General features: G+C 46.4%; 1 protein-coding gene across 4 annotated transcripts in view; it reads left to right on the top strand.

Annotated features, from left to right (window-relative positions):
• The window catches only part of LOC146811879 (sulfotransferase 1B1-like), a 368180-nt gene that overhangs the window by 223769 nt on the left and 116763 nt on the right, over positions 1-27648 (top strand). For all 4 annotated transcript variants that reach the window (XR_014966788.1, XR_014966789.1, XM_085618837.1 and 1 more), the window contains exon 5: positions 11554-11680. Coding sequence is in view for 2 of the 4 variants with exons in the window: in XM_085618837.1 (XP_085474963.1) it covers positions 11554-11680 (127 nt within the window). In the remaining 2 variants the exon portion in view is untranslated. The remainder of the gene's footprint in view (positions 1-11553; positions 11681-27648) is intronic.

The raw sequence follows: 27648 nt of genomic DNA, 5'->3' as shown, positions 1-27648 counted from the left end.
CTTTGTAACTTCCACGAGTTTTCCACGACCTCTGTCATTTTAATTGAAGACGAGGTACATAATATCCTTGCCCATCGGCTACGAGTCTCGGTTCCTACCAACAATATCGTCTCTGATACAACCGCTGCTGCGGTTATTCAGGTTGTACCTTACAGGCATTATTGTCTTTTGTCCTGATGATGATCCTTGCATTTCCTTAATAGGATCGAAACGCCGTTGACACTCACAAATACCCGATATGTTGTAAAAACCTTAACTGTGACACATAAGGGTGTTGTTTGTATTGTTTGTTTCTCCATTTTATGCTACCTATAACAAACGCTGTTTCATGCCTGAACCTTTCTGCTTCTTTGTTCTAATGTATGTACTGGACACAGGCTTGTGTCCCACTTTATGAATTCTTGAATTTTTTTGATATTATTATTATAACAGTAAAATTCTTGACCTCTGTCCGGCTGGACAAGTCTCTCAAAATATAAGTACTGATTGGGTCCTTATTTATCGCTACCGCTACTCCTCTCTTTCTAGGGACTATTGTTGCTTAGAATTACATAATTCCCAGGGTCCCTGGTTGACTTTTTTCTGGGTGCCCTTGTTATTAAAGAAACCTGTTATAACCCAGGCTTGACCAAGACTGATTTTTGTCAAACATAATCCAGAGGTACAGAAAGGACTCTACCACCTCTAGTCTCCGTGTTCCTATGCGGAAGTGAGGTGTTCTTTTAGTTGAATGTTGGAGGGCCAGCCCCATTCTGGCGATTAAGGCTGCATCATCCCTGTAAACTAGTCATTGACTCACCGTTTTTTCAGATTATATGTATTAAGCGGGGGACAATGCCCTTGGTAATCCTGATTAACCTTTATCATAATAACTTTGATGCAAATGATTGCACATTCATAGACCCCTTGGTTTCTGCGCTTAACAAAGTCATTGAGAGTGTTTTAGGGGATTTTAATATGTTGTTGGGGGGTGATTTTAACACAAGGTTGCGTCGACATACTAGTAATCTTGTTTGTGGCCTATGGGAGACTGAGTCTCCGGATTTCACACATTTCAATCATAGTCCATGCGGCTCTGAATTAAATACTCTTTTGTCTACACACAATTTATAGATAACTGTTGATTTGTTGAGCCGGTCGAGCGATAGACAGGTTTCCTTTACGGGTAGAGACTCTGGGAGCTTAATTGACTATATTGCCCTCTCACTAGAGATTTGAGACCGTATCATAGATCATGTCAATCTATCTACCAAAATGAGCGATCACAACCGACATGTTATCTATCTAAGACTGGGAATAACACCCTGTCCAACTACACAGCTTGTAGATAGTGCATATTTTTCTAAAAATCAGGGACTTAAGCATAGGTGGGCAGAGGTAGACTCAGGGGAGCTTCTAAGACAGTTGATGGGAAGCTGTGAGAGTGAAATTGATATTTGTTTAGGTTACATCAAGGGTGTTTCCTTGCCCCATTACTCTTCAGCATTTAGATTAATGATCTAGAGAAAAATCTAGGACAAATTATTGCAGATCCTCCAAGAGCAGGGGTTTTTAATGTATACGGACGACTGTGACCTTTTGTTAAGAACAACTATGGGCGTCCAGAGGTTGCTGGAAGGATTTATTGTATATGGGCTTATTAGGGCCACAAACCAACAAAATAAAGCCCTTCGCTATGATTTGCGGCCCCTCTAACAGGAAGACAAGTTAATTTTATATCCAGAGCACTAGATTAGAGACAGTTAGCACATTTACGTACTTACGGTCACCATGCGATAAGGCATGCAATTGGAAACATCTGAAAGATGCACTCATTTCGAACAAAATGTGGACACGATTCATAAGTTTGCTAAGAAATTAGGAATCTCTCCAATTGGAAACATCTGGAAGATGCACTCATTTCGAACAAAGTGTGGGCACGATTCATAAGTTTGCTAAGAAATTAGGAATCTCTCCAATGGGTCTGCTGCTTAAATATATAGAAGGCCAGATATGTCTAAGCAGCCACCTACGGAGCTGGGATATGGGGAACACATGACCTTCTCTACTACAGGTAGGAGAAAATAATTTTGTGCGCAAACTTTTACACTTGCCTAGGTCTGTACCATTATTCATTTGTCATGAAGAACTGGGCCTTGGCCGCGTAAGAGATCTCGTTTAGTTAGCTCCACTAACGCTCTGGATCTCAGTTTGGAATCGCCCTGAAGCTGCATTAACCAAGACCATAATCAACAATTGTCTGAAGCTAGATAAGGCAAGTAGTATTGACTGGTTGAAATATGTTAAAATACAACTGACACTGATATGGAGGCAAGATCTATTTATCCACCCCCGAGGATTACTAGGCCCACGAAAACTCTGGTCAAGAAAGAATGGATGGGTTATACAATGAGAAAAAGAGAGGAGGAGGAGCTTAGCAAACGTTCAGTCCAAATTTATGGCATGTTAGTAACAACTAGATTCATGGAGCAATATCTGCACACTATTCCATTGCTATTACCTAGTCAGATTCCGCCTAGGTCTGTCACATCGTCTGGTCGCCTATCACTCAACAGCCGGATGCGATCAGGACCTTACAGTGTTTCCCTGTGACTGGGGCTCTGTTCAATCGCAGCTGCACTTTTTCTGTGAGTTATACAAAAGGAATAGGAAGATTCTGTTAGTCCCCTTGTTGAGGTCGCTGAAGATCAGGCAATGCAGACCTGCACTATTACTTTTGCAGCTATTACAAACAGACAAGGCTTGCCATACTGTTTACAAGTATATTTCATTGCCTGTTAGATTACAGAAGCTGGTGGGAAAATAAGTATTTGCCATCTTCATAATCCTGCTAGCTATCTCTTAAGTGTGTAGCAAGTTTTGTACATAGTTTTCAGAACCTAATAGATGCCCAGGTCCTATGACTGTATCACACTCAGGGAGTGAATGGATTTCTAGCATACAGGAATTTGGTAGTGAGTTGTAAGTACAACAAACCTATTTGTATATAACATGCATATTTTATCACGTTTACTTTTAATATACAAGTATGTATTGCATATTTTCATTTTTGTAATGTCATTAGACCGCTTTTTACTAATGACATTGATTGAATTTCCTGATATGGTATCTGTGAATCTAGGCCTATGTCATGGAATTTAAGGATATTTCTCCTTTCTGCACTAAAGTTGCACCTTAATATGCATATCACTATTTTTATACCCTCCATATTCTTCATTGGTAATGCCAGAACATGGCTTTCAACGCTACTGGTTATATTCGAGTTTGTTTTTATAGCTTTTTAGCAATTTTAACACAGATTTTACAGTAAATGTTCCTGGTTGTTTTTTTGTGCAAACCTTTGGCACACGCGTGCCCAGAGACTGTACGTGTAATTGGTTGACATGGAACAAGTATAAATTGTATGAATTTGGAGCTTTTATGGTATATTTTTTAAACCGAATAAAGATTAGTACTTACTTACAAGAAGCTCATGCACCCCATAAAACAACATACCAGCCATGATTCCCTGATGACATATAATACCTTCTTCCGGATGTTCTGGCTTTCTAGCCAACAACAACTTGCATGCTTGGATGCTTAGGTCAAAATTTATAATGGTACATTATCTAAATCTTCTTGAATGCAAAGTACTGTTGGCAAAAAAGCCAGGACTTCGTCATGGTGCCAGGCACAGCACAGGACATTTGGCAGCCCCATAGCCACCGCTATGCAAATTTCTTCAATGCTCCCCATTTGGGCACAAATGTGGAAGGCTGTGGGTTGCCATTAACTCTTAAAAAGACAAAGTGATTAACATCTAAGTTGCAAACCAAGGATCAAATTGACTTAGAATTCTAACTTTGCCGTTTATTTAATTGTGTGTTTTTGGGCAAGTCACTGTACTCCTCTGGCTGCATTCCCCTTTCCTGCAAAGTATTAGCGCCAGCAGGAGGCAACAGTCCCCACCCCCCACATTAGCATGCATGTTCTTATGCATAAATAAAACACACCACACAAATTTTTGTTTGGGTAAGAAACTGCTGCAGGTTTATTTAATATGGTGGGTTATCTTATGGGCGATCCAAGGGCAGGCAACCAACTGGGCCGCCTGCCCGCCTGATGAGCCAAGCAGCACTGGGGCGAACCCTGTCTGTGCTGCCCCTTCAGTGATCCTCTTCCCGGATCACGGTCCCTTATTACTCACGCCCCTTTCGGGGCGAAGCGTAGCAAGGCAAGCCCCCGGTTGTTCAGGCCCACAACCGCCCGAAGGACTAAAGGGGCGCCGACACAGTTTTCCAGGAACCTCCCATGAGGCTCCTGGGCTCTGGCACCCCCTATGGTGCCGCGCAGAGGTACCCTTCGGTACACATTTGCTTCCAGATCGCCCTGTAACTCCGCCTGCAACGAAAAAAGAACAACATTACAACATTCTATGCCTCCCCCGCTGTTTCCACGCCGGGTAAGCGGTAGGGTGGGAGGCGGCGTGTCCAGGGCGCGAAAAGAGGAAGGTCAGAGGGAGGGGGAGACCTATATAACCCCCCCCCCCCCCCCCGTTCCTCGCGCCCCGGAAGTGATGCGCCCTGCGTGCCGCAGCCACTGGCTGACAGAGTGGGGGGACTCCTCCCCGAGGGGTCCCCTAGTAGAAGGGGGGTGGGCTGGTGCCTTGCTGGCACTAGAGGCCCGTCCTTCTAGGGCACCCTGCGGGCGCCAGGGCAGCCGCATAGCGCCAGCAGGAGGCAACAGTCCCCACCCCCCACAATAGCATGCATGTTCTTACGCATAAATAAAACACACCACACAAATTTTTGTTTGGGTAAGAAACTGCTGCAGGTTTATTACATACACCGTTATGTAATATGGTGGGTTATCTTATGGGTGATCCAAGGGCAGGCAACCAAGTGGGCCGCCTGCCCGCCTGATGAGCCAAGCAGCACTGGGGCGAACCTAGTCTGTGCTGCCCCTTCGGTGATCCTCTTCCCGGATCACGGTCCTTTATTACTCACGCCCCTTTCGGGGCGGAGCGTAGCAAGGCAGGCCCCCGGTTGTTCAGGCCTACAACCGCCCGAAGGACTAACGGGGCGCCGACACGGATTTCCAGGAACCTCCCATGAGGCTCCTGAGCTCTGGCTCCCCTTATGGTGCAGCGCAGAGGTACCCTTCGGTACCCATTTGCTTCCAGGCGTCGTGTCCAGGGCGCGAAAGAGGAAGGTCAGAGGGTGGGGTCGGCCTATATATCCCGCCCAGTTCCTCGCGCCCCGGAAGTGACGCGCCCTGCGTGCCGCAGCCACTGGCTGACAGAGTGGAGGGACTCCTCCCCGAGGGGTCCCCTAGTAGAAGGGGGGTGGGCTGGTGCCTTGCTGGCACTAGAGGCCCGCCCTTCTAGGGTACCCTGTGGGCGCCAGGGCAGCCGCAAAGAACAGCTTCAAGTAATTCAATTTGCACTACACAATAACATTTATTTTGTCACAGTGAAGCAATGCACAGCCTGCCCGGAGATGTCTGTTTTTCCTTCCAAGGCGAGAATAGTTCTCCCAGTTTTCCTTATTTTGTATGCAGGTAGAGAACAGGTAATGCAATGCAAACAAAAACTGGAGTGAATGACCTACACAGAGCTGGCACGGCGCAGCTTTAGTTATCTAAGTTTCCAGCTCATCATGACTGCGTCATGGTTTGTCTGTATTCCTCACAGTGGCAGGGCAGCTCTCCGATTGTCAAATCATCGAGTTAGGCCTTACAATAAATAATGGTCGCTGGTGCCGCCCTTCATTGAAATTCCCTACCTAGGCTAGGGGGAAACGAGGTTACCTTCACGGTTGTACACATAAGTATTTTCTATTTTTTTTCCTTCAGTAATACACGTCTTTGTTCGAATGGGTGTAACTGCAAACTCAACATTCATTTTTTTTTTATTAAATGTTTTTATTGGTATTTTTATACGTACAAACATAAAACATATGATCAATCATCGCTTTCTCGGAACAGGGTAGCAGCCCCACCTGGTTATGTTGCTGGTATAGTTGGTTAACACCATTTTTGCAAGGTTACCCTCCTATCTACTGTCTTAGAGAAAGGAGAAGGAGGGAGTGAGAGGGGGAAAAAGTGGGAGTAATGTGGGCCAACCTTTTACTTTGGATATACTGACACCTGCAAACTAACCCTGCAGTGGCATTACGCGAATTAATAATACTATTTCAAAAATGCATTGGGAAATTGAAGATTCATTCATTCCAGCCTGACGTCTCTGCTTAATCAATATCAACCTACCCTTCGTCTTGCCCCTTAAAATATCCCCAACTGTAATGACATAGCAATGGCTAAGCGAGTTAAGCGCTCTATTGTGTTTGTTTTGCCAGAGTTTGAGCTTGTGTCCTGTAGGGCGTTTAGACCAGTGCTTGAAATGGAATTATACAAGTTCAAACTCTGGCAAAACAAAATAGGCCTTCATTCTTCCGAGGTCGATAAATTGAGCACGGTTACATTAGTTAGTAGAGGCACCAGTTACGTGCAGCACCTACAATTGACAAAAATGGTGGCACTAATACTACATCGGAATCAATACATTATATACATTATTCATTTAAATTGAATTGTTGCCTGTGTCACTCAATTTTAATGGGAGTTTCAGGCCTGTGGTGTTTGTGTGGATCCTCAGTTTTAATACATGAATCTAGTCTGGTTTCAGAGGATTGGGTCCCAGTTTAATATCACATTGTTATAACCTGAGAGCAAGGTTTCAGGCTGCTCAAAGAGTTAGTATTTCAATTTTAATTACAGTCAGAATCTGGCATGCTAATACAGTCAGGAGCTGTCATTTATTTGACTAAAATGAGGTTCTAGGCTGAGGTCCATGTCTGAAGCAGTCGGGTGGTGCTGGTGAGTTTTGCCCAAGTGAGTTAGGGGAATCCTCCTTTAATGCAGGGCTTTCTGAAGATGTGTGACACACCTGTCTCTGAACCTCACCAGTAGAATGGCAAAGAAGTAGCAACCCACCTCCGGCGCTTGCAGGGTACCGTCTCAAAGATCAGAAGCCGCGAATGCATAAAATTATCATTTTGGGGTTTGGCCTGCTTTCAAAATCTCTTGTAAAGAAAATAAACATCTTAAAAGGGACTTTGACTTTACTTTACCTTTACATACCATTGGTTGGCTCACACGTTACTTGTGTTTCCTTGCTTCCTATTGGTCAATGTCTCCTCCTCACCTCCAAATTTCTAAACATTTAATGTTAAAAAACGCAACTAACTTAACACATCTTACTTGGAAAGCCCAATACAATAGTGTTATTTTAAATATATCCAAAATTGATATGAAGAAATCATTTATAGTTAGGGTACAGGACATATACACAAGGTCAAAGTGATATAGGGGAAGTGGGATGTGAGGTACATACATCATAAGCAATTACATTTAGGTACAAAACAATATTTACAACATTACATTCGAAGGTAGAGTGAAAACATATAGTAAATCTCAAGGTGACCTAGAATTACATTCTTTTTGTATTGGTCATATTGGATTGTAATTAGGGCTCACGGGTTTATGGTATTTATTTTTTTAATATTTCCGTCTGTATTTATCCATATTTATTTTCACTATGGATATGCTCCTGGGGCTATCTCACCCCCTGGGTACGTAGGCAGACTGGAGGGGTATCGTTGGAAAGGGGAGAACCTCCCCTTTCCAATGGTACCCTTCCCTAGTGTATCCCCGCTTGGGCATTGCCGCAGGTGGGCGATCCCCAAGCAGGTATCCACCTACTAGACACCAAGAAAGAGGAGTGGCCCCCTTGGGCAATGGCATTTGCTTCCTCCATACAAATGTGGCCATTTTCAGTCTTTCTGCCCCCAATCTTCCCGGGGGGGGGGGGGGGGGGGCAGAAAGCACACTAGACACCAGGAATTTTTGGGGTGAAAGCGTAGGGCTGCCCTAAATGGGCATTATAATGCCCCCGCCCCTCCCAAAGATTGGCACAGTCTTACTGCCCCCCCTGGGGTGCAGATGGGAGCAATACCCTCTCAGTTCCATTTGGTATTGTTCCTCACTCAGTCCTACTCCATACTCTTACCTCCCTTGGTATTGCAGAGACTGTTTAAATGAGTATCACTCTATAGACTGCTCTTTCTCGGTCCATTGGTGCTCTGACCAATCCACATCCATGCACCTCTAAGTAGGCCTCCCTCTGGGTTCCACATTTGATCACCTAGAATTCTTGCTCTATTCTATCTTGCTTCAGTGGGATGGCCCAATGTTCCCTTCTGTACATCTTATCTAAAATGAAAATGTTCTTCTTTCCTGTATCCAGCATCCTCTCTCTATCAATCACTACCATCTTCACACTCCTGTCTCCACAGTCAGAAACTTTAAATTTCTCGTAATTCCGACTACTTTATCTAACAAGATCTGTGCCCACCTTCCATTTACTACAGCCAAAAACATCATACCATTTTTTCTTGAGCTAATTGAATTAGTGCAACAGCAACAGCTTGCTCATGTGTTTTTCTAGGTGTGCCTCGCTCCATATCATCAGTTAATACATTTGCCATCTGAGGGCCTTTCAGCTTTCCCAGCTATAAACCCACCTCCCATTGCCACCTAAAAGTTAGTTTGCCCCTGGTTAGTAGAAGAGTACAGTTTAAGATAATAACTGTGGTTTTTAAAGCAATCTATGACCTTCACCCATCCCTCATATGCCAGGCCTGAACTGAGAAGCTTCTAGCCTTCACCTGCTCACATTAGCCAGCCCACCTGGCCCCATTCATACTCATTATAATTACCTCTCCGCTGGAATGTACTCCTCTTTGGGCTCAGGGTTGTTTCCCATACCCCTACCATGGGACCATGCTAAGGAAACACCTCAAATCAGGAATCCCATCAGCAGAGCCTTACCTGACCTACCTTCTGCCTCCTAGCTTAGAAGGCCATTATATGTAATTGTTATGGCCGCCTAGTTCTGTCAGTACCAATTCAGCCCAGTTGTAGCTGAGCATGGTGTGAATGCATATCAATCCAAGGATGAGCCAATCAGAAGACCACCATTGCTATGTGACAGTAAGCAACACCGGAATGGGGCAGATTTGCGCTCAGGCACGCGAGGTCTAGCTTGAACGCTAAAAAGGAGGGGAAATCTCTGCCCACCCCAATGTAGTCCTAGTTGGTCAGGAGTGCTAATCACAGTGATCTGGAGGTTGTGATGGTCACCACAGAGCCTGAAAGGTGCCCACTTATTGTGCAGCCATGTTAAAGGTATCACAAATTCTCATAAACCATTCATTGCTACAGTGAAGCAATCTTTCATACAGCACACGTTTACATCGATGACCTGGTTTCCATAAAACAAAATAACATTCTACAGTATACATTAGAGAGAGCTCCCGGCTCCTTCAATGCACAAGTATGGACCAACTTCATATGATTATGAAAAAGCTGCCTCCTCAACAGCACAACCCACAAATAGTCAACTGTCCTTGTAAAGCCTAGAGGGCATGTTAGACACATCAGATCACACTCTTATGTGCACAACACAGCAGCAAGACTACATAGTTGGCTGAGCATTGTCACCCCAGCAGCTCACCCATTTCCTCACAACCTTAACACAAACCTCGATCAGAAGCTCCTAGGTACCTTACACAACACACACACACACACACACACCTGAAGTACAGTTCAGATGCATTAAATAGGCACACTAGGAGGCTCATCAGCATTAACACTTCAGGTAGATCAGTGGGTAAGAATTCAACCTTGTTAGACAAATAAAATGACAACTTCTTACAGCACTCACACTCAGACACTTACCACTACCTGACTGCAGTTTTTGAGAAATGGGACAACAAAGCAGAAAATGAAAACGCACTGAGACCATACACATGGTACAAACATGCTTAACAGAATCTGGTTGTGGGGGTATGAGTGGACCTTTAGCGGGGAGAGGCAATAGAAGCCTCCACACAAGGATTTCAGGAAAAAAGCCTAAACCCCTGAGTTATAAACCCACTGATCACTGGTAACCATCTCAAAGCATGAGAGGAGGGGAAGCAGCCTCCCGCTCTCATGTTGTCACCAGGGTCCAGCTCAGCTCATGAAAAGCAATATTATAATGTGGAGAATCTCTAATGTACTCACAGATTGTCAAGTTCACATAGGAGAAACATGGTACAGGACAGAAAAATAAACAGAGAAATGTGGCATACCTTGTCCAAACAATGCACAGAGGTTTTTTCTTAACATGTGGATGGATGTGAATGGAGTGAGACACAAATTCTTGGTCAGTGAATTGCGAAAAATCATTGGCTTCTGTTGGTACACAGCCCCTCACTGAGATTTTCCTCTCCACTCCACAAGCCCTCTTCACAGCAAGCACCCACAAATCTGATCAAACGCCAAAAAACTCTACTCGGACCCAAGCGCTGAAGAAATAAATGGGCCAAATGAGAGTTTGGCAGATGGAGTTTACTGTGTCGGGATGGCGAAGTACATCACCTCCACCAGTCAAATCCAGAGATGTCTGCCGACTCAATCGACATCTCTCTACATTGACAGGAACCGTCATCATGGCAGTTCCACCTCGCTACATTGACAGGATCCACCATTATGGCAGGTCCACCTCTCTACATTATCAGGAACAGTCATCATGGCAGTTCCACCTCTCTACATTGACAGGAATCACCATTATGGCAGTCCTGTCAATGTAGAAAAAGTATTACATGAGGTCCTGCCAGCCATGACGTTCAGCTGTCAAACTTTTCAAAAGGCTTGTTCTTCAAAAACAAACTCCTACATTTTTGAAAGGCATAAAACTAATACTCCACACCCTGGAAGGTTTCTCCAAGGATTTCGAGGTGATTTCATTTTGTTCCTGTCCCTCACCGCCAGCTTTTTCCTGGTGGTGACGGCCAGGAAAAGAAAAAGCCATTACACGGTCGTCCTTAAGTTGGGTGGATGGTGTGATGACCTTCGTTTGACGACTCCTACTCTGTCAGAGGAAGTCTTCTGTTAATACAGCCAACAGGGGCTCCATTGACACAATACTTAAGGTACTCCCATCTCTAAATAAGTCAAGCGAACAGAGAATTTTGGAGGCATGGTGTTTGCAACTGCGTAATCTATATGACTAACTCTAAATCGGAAACAAAATATCCTACAAATATGGTGTTTGTTGCAATTTACCTACATCTACTGTGCCAGATTAATTTCTCACAATTGTAAACTTGATAATCCATTTTAATAGTGAAATGGAATAAGGGTGCAAGAGACCCACATGTCATCTACATCATTGAACCACCGTGTAAAACAATGAAGAGGGGACGTTTTTAGAACTCTAGCATATCCTGAAGCAAAGATTAGTTGTTGAAACAGATCATGAAAAAAACTGAATATTATGTCCATGGAAATCAAAACATTTGTACCCAAAAGAAGGTCAGCTGGTGGCATGTTGATAGTACTGGACAGTGGCATTCATATTTTATTTGTTCTGCCTCTGTATGTTTTCACATTTTGTGAGACTCAGGATGATTTAGGCTGGCCATACAAATTCGAAGCAGAGGGTCACACTCACATTTTTTCTGTATTTAGGTGGTCTATGTGGCCCGAAATGCAAAGGATCTGGCAGTCTCGTATTATCATTTTGATCGGATGAACCAGCTGCATCCAGAGCCTGGTACCTGGGCAGAATACCTTGAAAAGTACATGGCTGGGAATGGTAAGTTATGATGCTGGGTTCTTGACCCACGCAAGTGGATACCCTTGTAACCAGGCTGACCAAACTGTAACATGTCATCAAAGGACCTATGGAGAACCTTGAAACTGTATTTACTGTATCTTATCTACATATTGAGAATGAGTCTGCAGTTATATTCTATGCCAAAACATGCAAAAGTTGAGAGTAGTTCTTGCTGCTTTACAACTGTAAATTGAGATGTATTGTTTGTCAGTGTAACCAAATTCTAAATAAGCTCATCACAGCTCCCACTCTTTCCCCCATCCTGGTCAGTAACCTGAGACTAATAAGTAACTTGCATCTGTCTTAACATCTTGAGCAACAGCTGTACCGCCCTGAGCACTAAGTAATCTATACCCCACCCTGCACAGTGAGCAGGTTATTAAATGCTGGAGTACTGGTTCCAGGCTGTGGCAGAAGGCCACGTCTAGTGTCCCGTGGGCACGAGCTACCCAAGCCATGGTCAGGGGGCACTGGTAGCAGGAGTCTTTGACATGGCCCATTCAAAGCACAGGGATGTGGAGCACAGGGTGTGTCCTAAGCCTATACCTTGTTCACTGTGCCACTTGGGACTGGCCATATATTCTGCTCAGTAGCTACAGGGGTAGTGCACACAGGAGGTGGATAAAGGTCATGTCATACGCTAAGCAGGCTCTTAGTGCAGTGGCACTGGCCAGAGGATATAGCTGCAGGCGGCTTGTGTCCTGTGTCCTTAGGCATAGTCCTGGGCTGTGTCCAGTGGGCATGTGTGAGTGGGTTACTGGGCATAAGTTGTGGCCAAAGGCCATGGCCTGTGCCCACAGAGCATGGGCACATGACAGTCCCTGACGACATTGGTGCAAGAGCATTGGTAATAGGGTGCTACCAAAGACCACAAACTATGTTCACTGCCTACAAGTCATGGGTGAAGACATACAGTAAGCACATATGGGTAAGTACAGATGTACTATTGTTAACACAATATCTATATACCTTGACTATACATATTTATATACTGGTTGGTCTAGTGGAAGGGGTTGCGACGAAACACGTCAGCCACCGGTGGTGATGCGTTTTAATTTCAGGATATAATAAAATACATTATGCAACTTTTATGAATAAGTTAGTGGTCAGACTTTTTGAGTCCGCCGAATTCGACAAAGTGTCGCAGCCTCTCTGACATCGACAAGAAGGAGTGAATTGCTAATGGAGATTTATGGAATATTGTGAGAAAGTGGATTATTAGTTGGAGTGGATGGTAGCATACTACAAATAATAGTGTTATTGTTACTTTTTGGTCTAGTAATGGTTTCAGTAACTTAAACCTGAGCTCAACCCCTGGTAACTATGGCACAGAGCTGACAGACTTAACTTAAGAAAATGTATAAAGCATTTAGAAGTACCAAAACAGTTAAAAAGTTGAGAATGCAACACAATAAAAATGGCATCACAGTTTATAAACATAGAGCATATTTTAAAGAACAACATGACACCAAAACCACAAGAGTCCAATAAGGGGAAACAAAGATATGAGTTTTTAAAGATTTAGATAAAAAGCTATAAGCACCATCAGTAGTCATCTGGTTGCACTTGATTGGCACAAGAGGAAGCTTTAAGGCTGTCCATAATGGACCACGTGTAAAATACAGAGACCCGGTTCATCCTGGTCATAAGTTTTACTTTTTGACGTAGTCTCTGATATTGAAGTAAAAAATCCTCGGCCATACAAGGCAGCTGGCTGAGGCGGAGATAGGTTGCACAAGGCCAGATAGCCATCGGACGAAGTCCCGGTGAAGCCATTGACTTTTTGAAAGGAAGCTCCAAGCAGGAGAAATGCAAAAGCTGTGCCAAAGGAAGGTCCCTCATCTGTCGGATACTTGTAGTGCCTTCACCTGGTGAAGATTTCTACCTTCAGACCTAGTCACTTTTCTGAAGCTCGGATACCTCCAGTTGTAGCTAAATAGGGCTTCTCGAGGCCGGACAACCAGCTGAAACAGATTTCCTGCTGTGGAAAAGTTCCAAGCACAAGCAACACTGAATCTTCAGCCCATCCGCAACACACCTTCGACAGACTGACTTGGCAGGTTTGTTCTGGTGCTTCATTGGTTCTCCAGCCCAAAAATCTTGAAAAAGTTTCTAAGTTCAAACGTTTAGGGTTAGGCAGGAGGAGTACACTCAGACACTTATCTAAGAGCCCCAGCACTTTAGGGACATCAATTAGGTGTCAGGACTTACTCCGATAGAAGCTACCAGCAGGGTCCAGGGCAGGTCTAATTGAAAGTGATCAACTGGGCTCTTTAGGAAAATGGGGTTCTTGAAGCTTCTGTGTCCCTGTAGCTTAACAAGAGGTCAGGCAACTGAAGTCCACTTCTTGATCCTAACTACAAGTGGGAGCAGGCCCAGCCGTTAGGGTTCTCCTCACAGGCTACAATAGCAGGTGCAGTCCTTCTTCTGTCTTCCACAGAACTAGCAGTGTTCTGAAGAGGGTACATGTGGTGCCACATTTATGCCAAGCGCCAGCTATGGGTGGGGGAAACTCCTGGCCACTCATTAATGAACAGTTTAAAAGTTCCATAAGGTGACCCTACGTAATTGCGCACCAAGGTCTGTGTGTATTCCTACAGGCTATCCCGCCCTGTCCTTCTCTACCTAAAACCAGGATGGCAGAACCTTTCTTCCCCAGTGCAGAGCTCCCAGTGCCCACCCAAATGAGTGGCAATGAAAATGGTAAAACTCTCCCTTGTGGTCACTCAAAACCGGTTCTGGGGCAGCTCCCTTACCACTGGGAGTGATGCCTGGCTGGCTAGCAGGACAATAGAGGGGGGCAGGCCTAGGTGTGAGCTACGTCTTCCAGAGAGTAAAAATCCTTTGAAATTAATTAGGTTACTGGTCACAGCCCAGATACTCATCCTCTGAAACAAAAGGGGCAACCCAGTAACCCAGGGGCCTAGGCCATATAATTTTTAACAAAAAGGCGGTCTTTATGGTGGAAGTGTAGCCCTTGACCTCCACTGCAACGTGTCAAGAAGGGGAATACAAACACCTCTAACACAAATAACTTAGCATTACATATTTATCTTTTTCTTTTATTTTAGCAACTTTTTCCTTGATTGTTGACAGTGAGAAGTAAAACTTATATTTGCTCTATTGAACACAAGGTGCTTCTAAAAAAACGGGTGACGGCGCAGTGAAAGTGACGATAAGTGCAGAAAGTGCATATGTGCTATGTACGGAAATATATACATGTGGCCGATAGGGATAATAGAGTGTTGGAGATCTACCCCTGCTAAGCGAGTGTTGATATCCACCATCAGTTTCTTGCATAACAGTCCACATATAATGTTTTTGTCGATGTTTCGACCCCTGCACTTAGATTATTTAAAACGGGGTCATCATCATGATGCAGAAATATATAGGATACACCAACTGATTGGTGCAATTAGTCCACCAATCAAGAGAATCTTTAAACATCAGTCTTCAAACAGTTTTCAAAAAAGGGAATTCATACATGCAATTTTGCACAGAAGGTATATAGGCACTGTGAAATCATGTGTACATCACTGGGTTAGTGTGGCATGGACCTCAGGGAGGTTGCTCAAGTCAACAAATTCCCTGCAGAAGAGTGCACTATTGTATTGTGACTGGAGGAGCTGAAGTTTGGAAAGGAGGCCTTTCATCATCAAAATTAAATCTGTTTTCAAGTGCGCTTTAGTCTTGCACTGCAATTTCTGTTTCCTGACTCTCCAAACTCAGGCATCTCTTCTGGGCCATCAGCTGGACTAAAGCGCACTTGAAAACAGATTTAATTTTGACGATGAAAGGCCTCCATCCAAACTTTAGCTTCTCCGGTCACATACAATACAATACTACACTTTTCTGCAGGGAATTGTTGACTTGCGCAACATCCCTGAGGTCCATTTTACACTGACTAATGTAACCCACTGCTTTCCCATGGGAGAGGCAGCTTCCACGGTGAAAAACGCTATAGGAGGTTTTTCACTGCCAGGACTTGTAAAACAAAGAATATACTGTGTCCTAATTTTTAATTACCATGCCCTATGAGCATTTAGGGCATTCCTTGGGTGTGACTTATACGTTTCAAAAGGGAAGATTTAGGCTGGCAAATGGTTTTTTTTCCAGGTCGAATTGGCAGTTTTAAAACTGCATTCCTTCATTGCATGGCATTCATTTAGCTGTGCACAGTAACCTGAACTCTGCACTGTGTGTGTATGTACTAGGGACACCGTGTGCTGGGGGCCTGTGAATTTTGCCTCAGACTACAATCACCACCATTCCTGAGCCCTGTAAGGGAGGGACTTGCCGCCAGCCACCTCTGACGCACTATAACGCACCTTGACCATCTTCGCAGCGCGGGACGCCATGTGCTTGGGGCCTATGCATTTTGCCCTGGACTACAATCACCACCATTTCTGAGCCCTGTGAGGTAGGGTCTGCTTGTATTCAGTCTCCTCTTGCGGACCGTGACACGCTGTAAGGCTCCTTGGCAAACTCTGTGGCGTGGGACGCCATATGCTGGGGGCCTGTGTATTTTGCCCCAGACTACAGTTACCACCATTCCTCAGCCCTGTTAGGGAGGGGCTTGCCGCCTTGGCAATCTCTGCGGCACAGGACGCCATGTGCTAGAGGCCTGTGCATTTTGCCCTGGGCTACAATCAACACCATTCCTGAGCTCTGTGTGGGAGGGGCTAGCCGACAGCCGCCTCTCGCGGACCGTGACACACTATAAAGCACCGTGGCAATCTCCCATGGGAGATGCTGTGCCACGGTGAAGCCCAGGTCAAGGGCAGCTCCGTCCCGTGTGAAGTACTGGGATTTAAAGCCCAGCGGTGCAGGGGAACACACCCTAAGACTTCGGGTTTTTCCTGTTTCAGACCTACAGAAACACAGAGTCTTCTGGGTGAAGTCAAAGATCAGTTTATTTGCTGCAGACCAATTACAGGTATCCTAGAAGTACAACAGCGTGTATGTTCTCAGGAGACTGCTTAAAATTACAGAAACGGGCTTCTCCTTAAATTCAAAATATCCTGCTTCAGGCATACATTCCTTGTTTTATGATATGGCCATATAAATGTATACATTACAAACGAAAAGGCAGAGTCATGATGACCATCCCACATTCCAGTTAAGCCAGCCCACAATTATTTACCCAGCGAGGCTCAGATCCCACATCAGATATCAACAGGCCCCAATAAACACGAGCATCTCCTGTTTGGAAAACAAGCCATAAAGCAGGAACAGTCAGGTGTGAAAGAGATTAGCTGGAGGCTCGTGTGGGATGAAAAGGCTTTATGGTGTGTCAAGCCCTGATGCTAATCACAGGTGGCCATAGGACGGGGAGCTCGTGGGACCGGACTGACCTGGGGCAGCGGAGCCAAGCTGCCCAGGTCACAGAGAAGTCAAAGGAAGGCACATGTGCTCTAAAGGCCCGTATTTGCTCGTAATAGGTAGCCTATGTGAGGGCAACCATAAGATGGCCACCGCTCTAAGATGGAACCCACGAATTTACTTTATCATATAGTATACACAGTGTTAATATCATATACACAGTGCATTTATGGCTAAAACGTTATACAGAGCACTTGTACTTACCGCATTGACCATTCGCGGTTCGCTAATACCGGGATAGACAGGGGTAGGGCCCTGCCTCCTACGCGGTCCCAAATTTCAAAGTACGACAGACCCTCCTTTTGCCCTTACATAGGCAATAACTATGCTCACATCAATCCGAGTCTAGGTCAATATTCATGAAGTCATGGAGATGTTGCTGTAGCATCATCCTATTACTTAGCTCGTCCCTCGATACAGGTTTCCTTACACATAATGTAGCACAGAGGCCACATATCGCAGGAGCACACTGGATGCACAGACAGAACAAGAAAAGGATGGCTAAGATCATTCCAATGACCATCAGAATCTTCCAACCCCAGGCAGATATCAGTTCCCAGAACCACCCCACCAGTGACCAATCTCCTTTATCCACGTGTATGGATTCAGATATTTTATGCAGTTTGGAGATGGCTTGATAAACTGTTGGAGCGTTATCTGGTATGAAAATGCAACAACTAGATTGGATAACCTTACATACCCCACCGCGGTCTGCAAGTATGACGTCTAGAACCATACGGTTCTGTAAAGTCATGAGGTGATCCGCTTGGAGCTCAGCTGTTAAATTACCAAGGGCACCAGCCGTAACATTAACAGTGGATTCAACCACAGGAGTCAGTTGTCTCAGGTTCCTACTATTGACCATAGGTCCCCAAAACGGCAGGAAACCCAAAAAGAAGTCTCCCGCTTCCTGACCGGCAGTATCCTCCTTACTAATCACGCCTCTTACAACTCTGGTCGTGTGATAGTCAGAGGCAGCAGTAAATGTCGGCGGTAGCAAATTTGCAATATAACATGTGCCCGAGAAATCAGGGGGCAACCATGTATATGCTCGGTCATTGCAGACAAAATATGTACCCTTGGCAGCAAAAACGCAGGGGAAAACTGTGATGGAAAAGTGTACGTTTCAGTACAGTCACTTCTCCCCAGTTGAGCTCTTGGATTCTGACCATTACCTTGTAAACAGAACCGACCTATGTGGGGTACGACCCAGATTGGGGATGAGATTTTTCGCTGTCTTTCACCCAGACTAATACTATACCCCGTCGCGTTCCACCCTACATAAGCTCTCAATTCATCCTTGGGTATAGATGAGTATGCGTCTATCTCTGCTCATATCGGCAACTCCTTTCATTAAGGCCTTATTATTGGTGCTAGGTCTGATGGAACGCGGTTGTCGCGGGGAGTAGGCCTCTAGTGCAAATCGAAACATGGTCTGGAATGCCCATGACGATCCATTGTAACTAAACGGCAGCACTAGATAAGGAATACCCTTATTAATGGTATGTGGCATTAAACCACACACCCAGCAATTGGTTGTATTCATGACTAGTTGGTGCTGGTGCAGAAGCTGAATAAACAAGTTGTTTACAAACTCTGATCGTCTAACTTGTTCATGTTCAGGCAGAGGGTGAAAAGAGTGTGAGGAGACAGTAGGAGGAGGTATAGGCTGTACAGTGGGTGCAATGGGCTCTTGAGAGGAGAAGAATACAAATCCTACAGTAAACACTATCATACTACATAATATAAACAGACATAAAAATACAAAACGTTTGCTCTTCATTATTTTACACATTCTTGCTTTAAAGTTCATTTCCTCAGCGAGTCTCTCCATCTTGAAAACTCCATCCTCTAATCGTGCCGCTCGCGGCGGGTGAGTATCTTCTGCTAAGGGGTACGCCTGTCGGTCCAGGGAACGCGCTCGACCAACCAGAACCGTTGACCTAACGTCTTCGGCCTGTACCCCAAATTCTTGGCACCGCGACCCTGCGGCTGAACCCGGATGGTGGTTCGAAAAACAAAAATCAAGAAAGTTCGAGGCATGTGGGCTGCTGAATTCATATCTGTGCATAGATCGCCGCCTAGTGTTGGGTCCGGATGTTTGCACGTTGTTGTCCTGGAAGAGTCTTCGAAGTATCCTGAGATAGGTGACTCCTCCCCTGGACCACAGTGCGCATGGGCATCCTCTCCATCCTCCGATTGTTTTTTTCCGCCATTGGGTTCGGATGTGCTTATCTTGACTCAAGTTAGGAAAAACTTTTTTCAGGCCAAAAGGCCTTTAGTTCGCGTCGGTACTGTTCCCGATCGGTATCGACAGTTACTTGTTAGTTTACTGACTTCAACAACAACTTTTTCGCATCGTATCCCACCATCGACCCTACATCGACGATGGAATCGAGGACGCCATTCAAGCGGTGTCCTGTTTGCAATGCGAAATATCCCCATGTCGACGTCCACCCGGTGTGCAACAAATGCCTTTCACCGGATCACGACGAATCCACATGTATGGCCTGTGCCCGATTCCGATCCAAGAAGACTCTCCGGAATCGACGAGCGGCGAGACTTGAAGCGCAGCAAGCGGCACCGGCCCCGACCAACATCTTCAGCGCCGAGGACGAAGATGTGGAAGGCGTGGAGAACCTACCCTCCAGCCCTGCTTCCGAACACGATTCCGGATCGGAAGACGTCGAAGAACAACTCTTTCACAGAGAAGAAGCCGACACCGAGGTAGGAGACTACGTTGAGGCCTTAGGGGCCGAAGAAAGTAGCTCCGGTGACGAGCAAGGCCTACCCGTACAGACGGAGGATATCCCAGTGCGTCAGTCAATGGCTCCGGTCGAGGGATCGCCTTCGGGCCTTACCCAAGACCTATCCCGCAGTTCTTCGGCCCCGCCATCTGGCCCGGCCTCGGACATTCAGCGACAGCCATTAGTGCCCAAAATGACTGGTTTCCCTTCCTCGAGAACGAAACCGAAAGCCGTATCGGTTCCACAGGAACCGAAAGTGAAACTACCACTGGTCGGATCGAAGCCCTCTACACCTTCGACGCCAGCCAAACCCGTCGGCACCGACCGCACCAAACGGGACTTCGGTGCCGAACTCGCAGCAGCCGACGTCGGCGCCGACACACGGAAAAAGGCCATCGGTACCACCAAGCCGCCTCGGCCCCCGGCACCGAAACACTCGGCTCCGGCCACGAAGGTCAAAATGGCCGCTGCGTCGCACATCGCTCCGAAAGCAGCACCGAAGGCCCAATCATCGACGTCGTCGACAGCTACTACCTCTCCTCGACTCGATGACCCCGTGGCCCCGAGGAAGTCCACGCCTGCCTCTGCAGAACCGCTCGGCGCCAAAGAACCGTCGGCGTTACAGGTTCGTCAAGTTGCAGCGTCCTTGCAACGCATCAAAGAAAAGGCAACCATCCAGGACACGTCGGGCTCCGAGCCGAAAAAAGCTCAAAAAGCTTCTCCAGCAATACCCAACATCACTTTTGGACTGCCACCATCCACGGCACCCAAATTGTTTGAAATCAGGACACGTGTCACCCAAACTAGGATCACACCTGCCGAACGTTCTCCTACGGAGACGTCTCCGTCCCACATCATCGATGCCGACACCGGCAGACTTATGCTCCAGAAGCGGAGAATATCTTCCGAGCAGCCTTTGGACTCCTACCGGATCCCGTTAAAGAAAAAGCTGCCAGCGGATTCGGAACCAGTTCTTTACGAACGTCTCCATACCTCTTACCTAGATCCACAGCCCTTCTCTCCGACACCCTCCGAAACTGATGCTTTGGAGGACTACATGGGCGACGATGTCCCCTACCCCAGAGAGATGGACCCTGAAGGCCAACAGGACCCTGACCAAGCTTGGGATGACCCTGTAGACCCGGGTGCGCCTATGGATACACAGGACACGCAGCTATATGGCGCGAAAACGTCTCCCACAGAGGACACTGCCGCATTCAACGCCCTCATTGAACGTGCTGCGGCCAATCATGGTGTGCAACTCCACTCTGACACAATCGAGGACGATTTTCTAATGGATACTTTCGCATCCTCAGAAAGGAATATCAAAACTCTACCCATGCTGAAAGGTGTCCTTAAACCAGCAAAGGACATTTTCAAAGAACCCACTAGGGCAAGAGTAATAAACCCCAGGATCGACAAAAAATATAGGTCGGCGCCTGTGGACCCTACATACATTAAGAGGCCAGTTGCCTCTAGATTCCATTGTAGTCGCTAATGTCCGCAAAAGGGCGCACTCACAGACTACTGGCGAGGCTCCTCCCCCGGACAAGGAGTCCAAGGTGCTAGAGACCTCCGGCAAACGGGTTGCAGCACAGGCAGCTAATATATGGCGTATTGCCAATACCCAGGCGCTCCTAGCTCGCTACGATCGCGCCCACTATGACACATTAGAAACCCTACTCCAACATCTCCCTGACCAATACAAAGAGGGAGCAGAGATCCTCATCAGGGAGGGACAACTCCTCACGAACGCATCCATTAAGTGTGCACTGGATGCCGCAGATACAGCTGCTAGAGCAATAAATACCAGCGTCATGTTACGACGACACGCCTGGCTACGAATCTCCGGATTCAAACCTGAGGTTCAAAATAACATCCTCAATCAGCCGGTCAACCCCGACTACTTGTTCGGACCAGAGGTTGACACCACCCTAGAAAAAATTAAAAAGGACACAGACACTGCAAAGTCCATGGGGGCTCTCCAAACACAGTCCTTTCGGAGTGGCTCCTTTCGTCGCCCTGGAAATAGAGGAGCAGGTAGAGGACAGGGGTCACAGCAAACCTTCAACAAGGGCAACACACAAAGTACTTACGATAAAAACACCCGGGGTGGATATCGTGGCTCCAGCACAAAGGGTAGAGGACGCGGATACGGCAATACCAGGTCCTCCCCCAAGAACAAACAGTGACGCCCTCTCCCTTCCTCCCGACCACACAACACCTGTCGGGGGAAGGCTACAAAGGTTCCTGTCCACGTGGAACTCCATCACCACGGACAGGTGGGTCAAAGATATTATCAAACACGGTCACTGCCTAGAATTAACCTCCACTCCACCCACCATACCACCAAAACACCGTCCTATGTCCTCAGAGCACTTAGCGCTATTACAGCAGGAAGTGCTAAGTATGCTGGAAAAAGGCGCAATAGAGGTCGTGCCCGTCCGCGAGCAAGGTACGGGGGTGTACTCCCTGTACTTCTTAATCCCAAAAAAGGACGGGTCACTCAGACCTATACTAGACCTGAGACCCCTCAACCGCTACATTCTCTCCGAGCATTTCCACATGCTCACCCTACAACAAGTCCTCCCGCTACTCAAACAGGGAGACTTCCTGGCCACACTGGACCTCAAAGATGCGTATTTCCACATACCCATTCACCCCTCACACAGAAAATATCTCAGGTTCACTATTCAAGGGCAGCACTACCAATTCAAGGTTCTTCCCTTCGGCGTGACAACAGCACCCAGAGTTTACACAAAGTGCCTAGCTATGGTGGCTGCACATCTACGGAGGCAACAAATTCACGTCTACCCTTACCTGGACGACTGGCTTGTTCAGGCAAAGTCAGCCCAGCAATGTGCCAGCCACGTGTCCCGCACCATTCACCTTCTTCACAGTCTGGGGTTCTCACTAAATTACCCGAAATCACATCTCCAACCCACAATCGTACAACAGTACCTAGGTGCGACCATAGACACTCTGGCAGCCACAGCTCAGCCAAATTTAGTGAGGATCCACAGCATGCAAATGCTGATTTCCAAGTTCAAACCCCAACACTCCCTTCCCGCGCGAGTGTTCATGCAGCTGATAGGCATGATTGTATGTATTGTATTGTAGGCGGTTTTATATAGCGCGCAGTTACCCTCGGGCCTCCTGCATTTTCATAGTCCCACACGCGAGACTACATATGCGCCCGCTTCAGGAGTGCTTAGCACGTCAATGGAATCAGGCTCTAGGACAACTAAAAGACCTAGTGTTGGTGAGCGGTCGGGCATACAACTCTCTGCATTGGTGGAATCCACAAAACCTTTGCAAGGGCCGACCGTTCCAAGAGCCTGTTCCACAAATAATACTGACAGCGGACGCGTCTCTCCAGGGATGGGGAGCTCATGTACTCAATTACACAGTGCAGGGACTATGGACAATACAGCAAAAGAAGATGCACATCAACCTTCTAGAACTGATGGCAATCTTCCTGGCAATGAAAGCATTCAAAGTACACTTGTGCAACAAAGTCGTGTTAATCCGGACGGACAACATGACTGCCATGTACTATATACAGAAGCAGGGAGGAACACACTCTCCACAGTTGTCTCATCTGGCTCAGAGCATGTGGAACATATTCCTCATGGCGGAACACCTCCCCGGCAAGGACAATCAGATGGCGGATCTGCTCAGCAGACACAGCCACCAGATGCACGAGTGGGAGCTACATCCGTCAGTACTCCAACCGTACTTCCAACAGTGGGGTCATCCAGAGATAGACCTATTCGCCACAAGCGAAAACGCAAAATGCCAAAGCTTTGCCGCCAGGTTCCCACATCCGCAGTCGCAGGGCAATGCGATATGGATGAACTGGTCCGGCAGATTTGCGTACGCTTTTCCCCCAGCACCATTGATACCGCTGGTGGCACGCAAACTCAGACAACACTCACTGACACTCGTCCTAGTTGCTCCAACATGGGCACGCCAACCATGGTACACCACCTTTCTCGAACTTTCCGTGGTGCCGCATCAAAGGCTGCGGATCAAACCCGCGCATTTGACACAGAACCATGGAGAGATTCAGCACCCAGATCCGCAACAGCTGAACCTGGCAATCTGGCTCCTGAAGTCCTAGAGTTTGGCTACCTAAACCTGCCACCTGACTGTATGGACATCATTAAGGAAGCTAGAAGACCCACTACCAGAGCTTGCTATGCAGCCAAATGGAAAAGGTTCGTCATTTATTGCAATAATAATGACATTAACCCGCTAGACGCATCCATCCAAAACATAATTTGTTACCTCTTACACCTATACCGATGCAATCTGGCGTACACCTCAATACGTGTCCATTTGACCGCAATATCAGCCTATCTCCAGAACAGGCAGCACCTCTCTTTATTCAGAGTGCCTGCCATCAAAGCATTCTTGGAAGGACTCAAACGAGTAATTCCTCCAAGCCACCCACCAGCTCCAATGTGGAACCTCAACTTGGTCCTCACACGCCTGATGGGTCCACCCTTTGAACCTCTACACTCATGCGAGATTCAATTCCTCACCTGGAAAGTAGCTTTCCTAGTAGCAATCACTTCTTTGAGGAGAGTTAGTGAACTCCAGGCACTAACCGTTCAAGAGCCATTCATACAGGTTCACGCCAACAGGGTCGTACTACGTACCAACCCCAAATTCATGCCCAAGGTGATATCGCAGTTCCACATGAATCAAACCATTGAACTGCCTGTTTTCTTTCAAAACCCACAAACTGTCGCAGAAAGAGCACTCCATACACTAGATGTAAAGAGAGCCCTCATGTACTATATAGACAGGGCTAAAGTCTTTAGGAAAACAAAACAACTTTTCGTTGCCTTTGCCCCACACCACAAAGGTAACGCCATCTCCAAAGCAGGTATAGCCAGATGGATCGTTAAATATATTCAAATTTGCTATCAAAAAGCTAAACGCACATTAACGATTCCCCCACGAGCCCACTCAACACGTAAGTTAGGGGCCTCCATGGCTTTCCTGGGAAACATTCCTTTGCATGATATATGTAGAGCAGCCACCTGGTCCACTACACATACATTTACCAAACACTATTGTGTAGATGTGCAATCAAAACAGCAGGCAGCTGTAGGACAGGCTGTTCTCAAAACTCTTTTTCAGACTGCTGCAGCTGGCACTGGTAGCCGCCGCTAATGGGAGGTACTGCTATGTATTCTATGCACAGATATGAATTCAGCAGCCCACATGCCTCGAACTGAATATGCTACTTACCAGTATGCATCTGTTCTTGGCATGTAGGGCTGCTGACATTCATATCGCCCACCCTCCTCCCCGGCGCCTGTAGCAGCTGCAGCTCTCAGAATTCCTGTATAGCATGGTCATCACTTCCTGTATCTACTCCATCACTGCCACAATGGCGAAAAACAATCTGGGGATGGAGAGGATGCCCATGCGCACTGTGGTCCAGGGGAGGAGTCGCCTATCTCAGGATACTTCGAAGACTCTTCCAGGACAACAACGTGCAAACATCCGGACCCAACACTAGGCGGCGATCTATGCACAGATATGAATGTCAGCAGCCCTACATGCCAAGAACAGATGCATACTGGTAAGTAGCATATTCAGTCCTTCAGATGGGAGAGCTATGGTATCAAAAACAAAAAGGTAAGGAAAAAATAATATTTATTTGTCCATAGGCCTTGGTCTTAAGTTATAGCGGAAACGGCCAGGTACTGTCTGATCTTGAAACAAGAGTCCAGGCTCTGTAGTGTCCAATCGAATTGACGGTGGCACAGCTTCTTGCAAAATATTGTCACTCTGTTGTGCTGAAGTTGTGCCTCTTACGCGTGCATCACTGAACGGCACAAAACGAGGTACAGTGTCTGTTTCAGAGTCAGCGATACCCTCCTGGACCCACTGGTCATACGGTAGAGGCTAAAGGATCCTCTTGATGTTGGCGCCGTGGATCCAGTTCTTTTTCCCCTTTACTCGAACAGCTGATCTTGTAGACAGAAGTACGAGGTGCGGGCCAATCCAACGGGGCTCATCGTTGCTTTTGCGCTGGAAATTCTTGATGAGCACCCATGTGCCAGGGTCGATAGGGTGTCCTGGAGCTTCAGAGGCCTGGGGGAGAGTATCATGCACCTGTTGGTGTAAAACACGCAATTTAGCCGTCAATTCATACAAGTAATCAAGCAGTACTGGATGTTCGATTTCGCTGAATTTCGTCGGTCTTGGCACACCCCATACATTGGCCGGGCGGCCAAAAATTGTTTCATATGGGCTGAGTCCCACTCGTGAGTGTACGGTCATTCTGGTGGACAGGAGTGCTAGAGGCAGAGCGTCAGGCCATTTAAGACCGGAGCTCGCCTGGATTTTGTCCAGCTTGAGTTTTAGAGCGCCATTGTAGCGCTCTACTAATCCAGCTGATTGGGGGTGATTTGCAACGTGAAACTTCTGCTTGATCCCTAATCCCTCACACACATTCTTCATCACTTGACGCACAAATTCACTCCCATTATCACTCCACACCATTCTTGGCATTCCAAACCTAGGGAAAAATTCCTTCACAAGGGCTTTGGCTGTGGATAGAGCAGTGTTGTCTTTTAGGGGATACGCTTCTATCCATTTTGAAAAAGCGCAAACAACCACCAATACATATTTCAGGTTGTTGCACCTTTCCATGTGGATAAAATCTAGCTGCAAAACTTCGAATGGATATGATGGAGGCGCAAAATGACCAGCTGGAGTTGGGGTTCCCCTACCAGGGTTGTATTTCAAGCATACCATACAATTCTTGACCACATTCTCTGCACACTTGGCAATTCCAGCATTCTGCCATACTGGAGCCAACAACTTACAGATTCCTTTCATACTGATATGTGCCATAGTAACCACTGGAAGCACATATGCATCAGGTAACAACCATCGCCTATGTTCTGACAGATCAATCCAACAACCATTCTCATCCAATTTACCCGTACTTTCTCTCCACTTGCTCAACTCTTTCTCTGTGGCTTCAGCTAGAAGGGACTTTACACTCTCTATCGTGTTTTCACACATTCCAACATCACCAACCCATCTGGCAGGGCCTGCAACATACATTCGAGTCTTCACATCTTTTGCTGTTTCTTTCGCGATTTCATCAGCAAACGCATTACCACGACCAACATCATCAGTGATTTTCTTGTGCGCACTGCATTTCATAATCGCAACTTGCAACGGTAGGGTCAGTGATTCAAGGAGATCATTCACCAACTTGCCATTTTGAATCTTAGCTCCATGCGAAGTCAGGAACCCACGTTCTTTCCACAATCGCCCAAAACTATGAGCCACGCCAAAGGCGTACTGGCTATCCGTATATATGTTCACTTTCATTCCTTCAGACAACACGCATGCTCTTGCAAGGGCAATCAATTCTGCTGCTTGAGCCGAATTTTGTGGCACACGTGCAGTTTCAACAATCGTGTGCAAAGTCGTGATAGCATATGCAGCAGTCGTATCACCATTTGGAAGCTTGAAACACGAACCATCCACCCATAAGGTACCATCACACTCAGTCAGGGGAGTATCTTTAAGATCTACTCTCCCTTTCGTCTCTTCTTCTGTTCTGAACAAACAATCATGTTGCTCAATCTCATCTAGGTCTGCTGGGATTGGTAATAATGTAGATGGATTCAACGTGTTGCATCTCTTTATGTGTATATGATTTGCTAATAGTATCAGCTCATATCCTGATAATCGCGCACTAGTTAAGTGCTGTGTCTTGGTCCTGTTTAACAATGTGTCCACAGCATGTGGTACCATAACAATCAATGCATTATCCAT

This window comes from Triturus cristatus, chromosome 7 (assembly GCF_964204655.1).
Source record: "Triturus cristatus chromosome 7, aTriCri1.1, whole genome shotgun sequence".
Lineage (NCBI taxonomy): Eukaryota > Metazoa > Chordata > Amphibia > Caudata > Salamandridae > Triturus > Triturus cristatus.
Note: the sequence above shows the minus strand (reverse complement) of the source record. Positions and strands in the feature narration are given on the sequence as shown.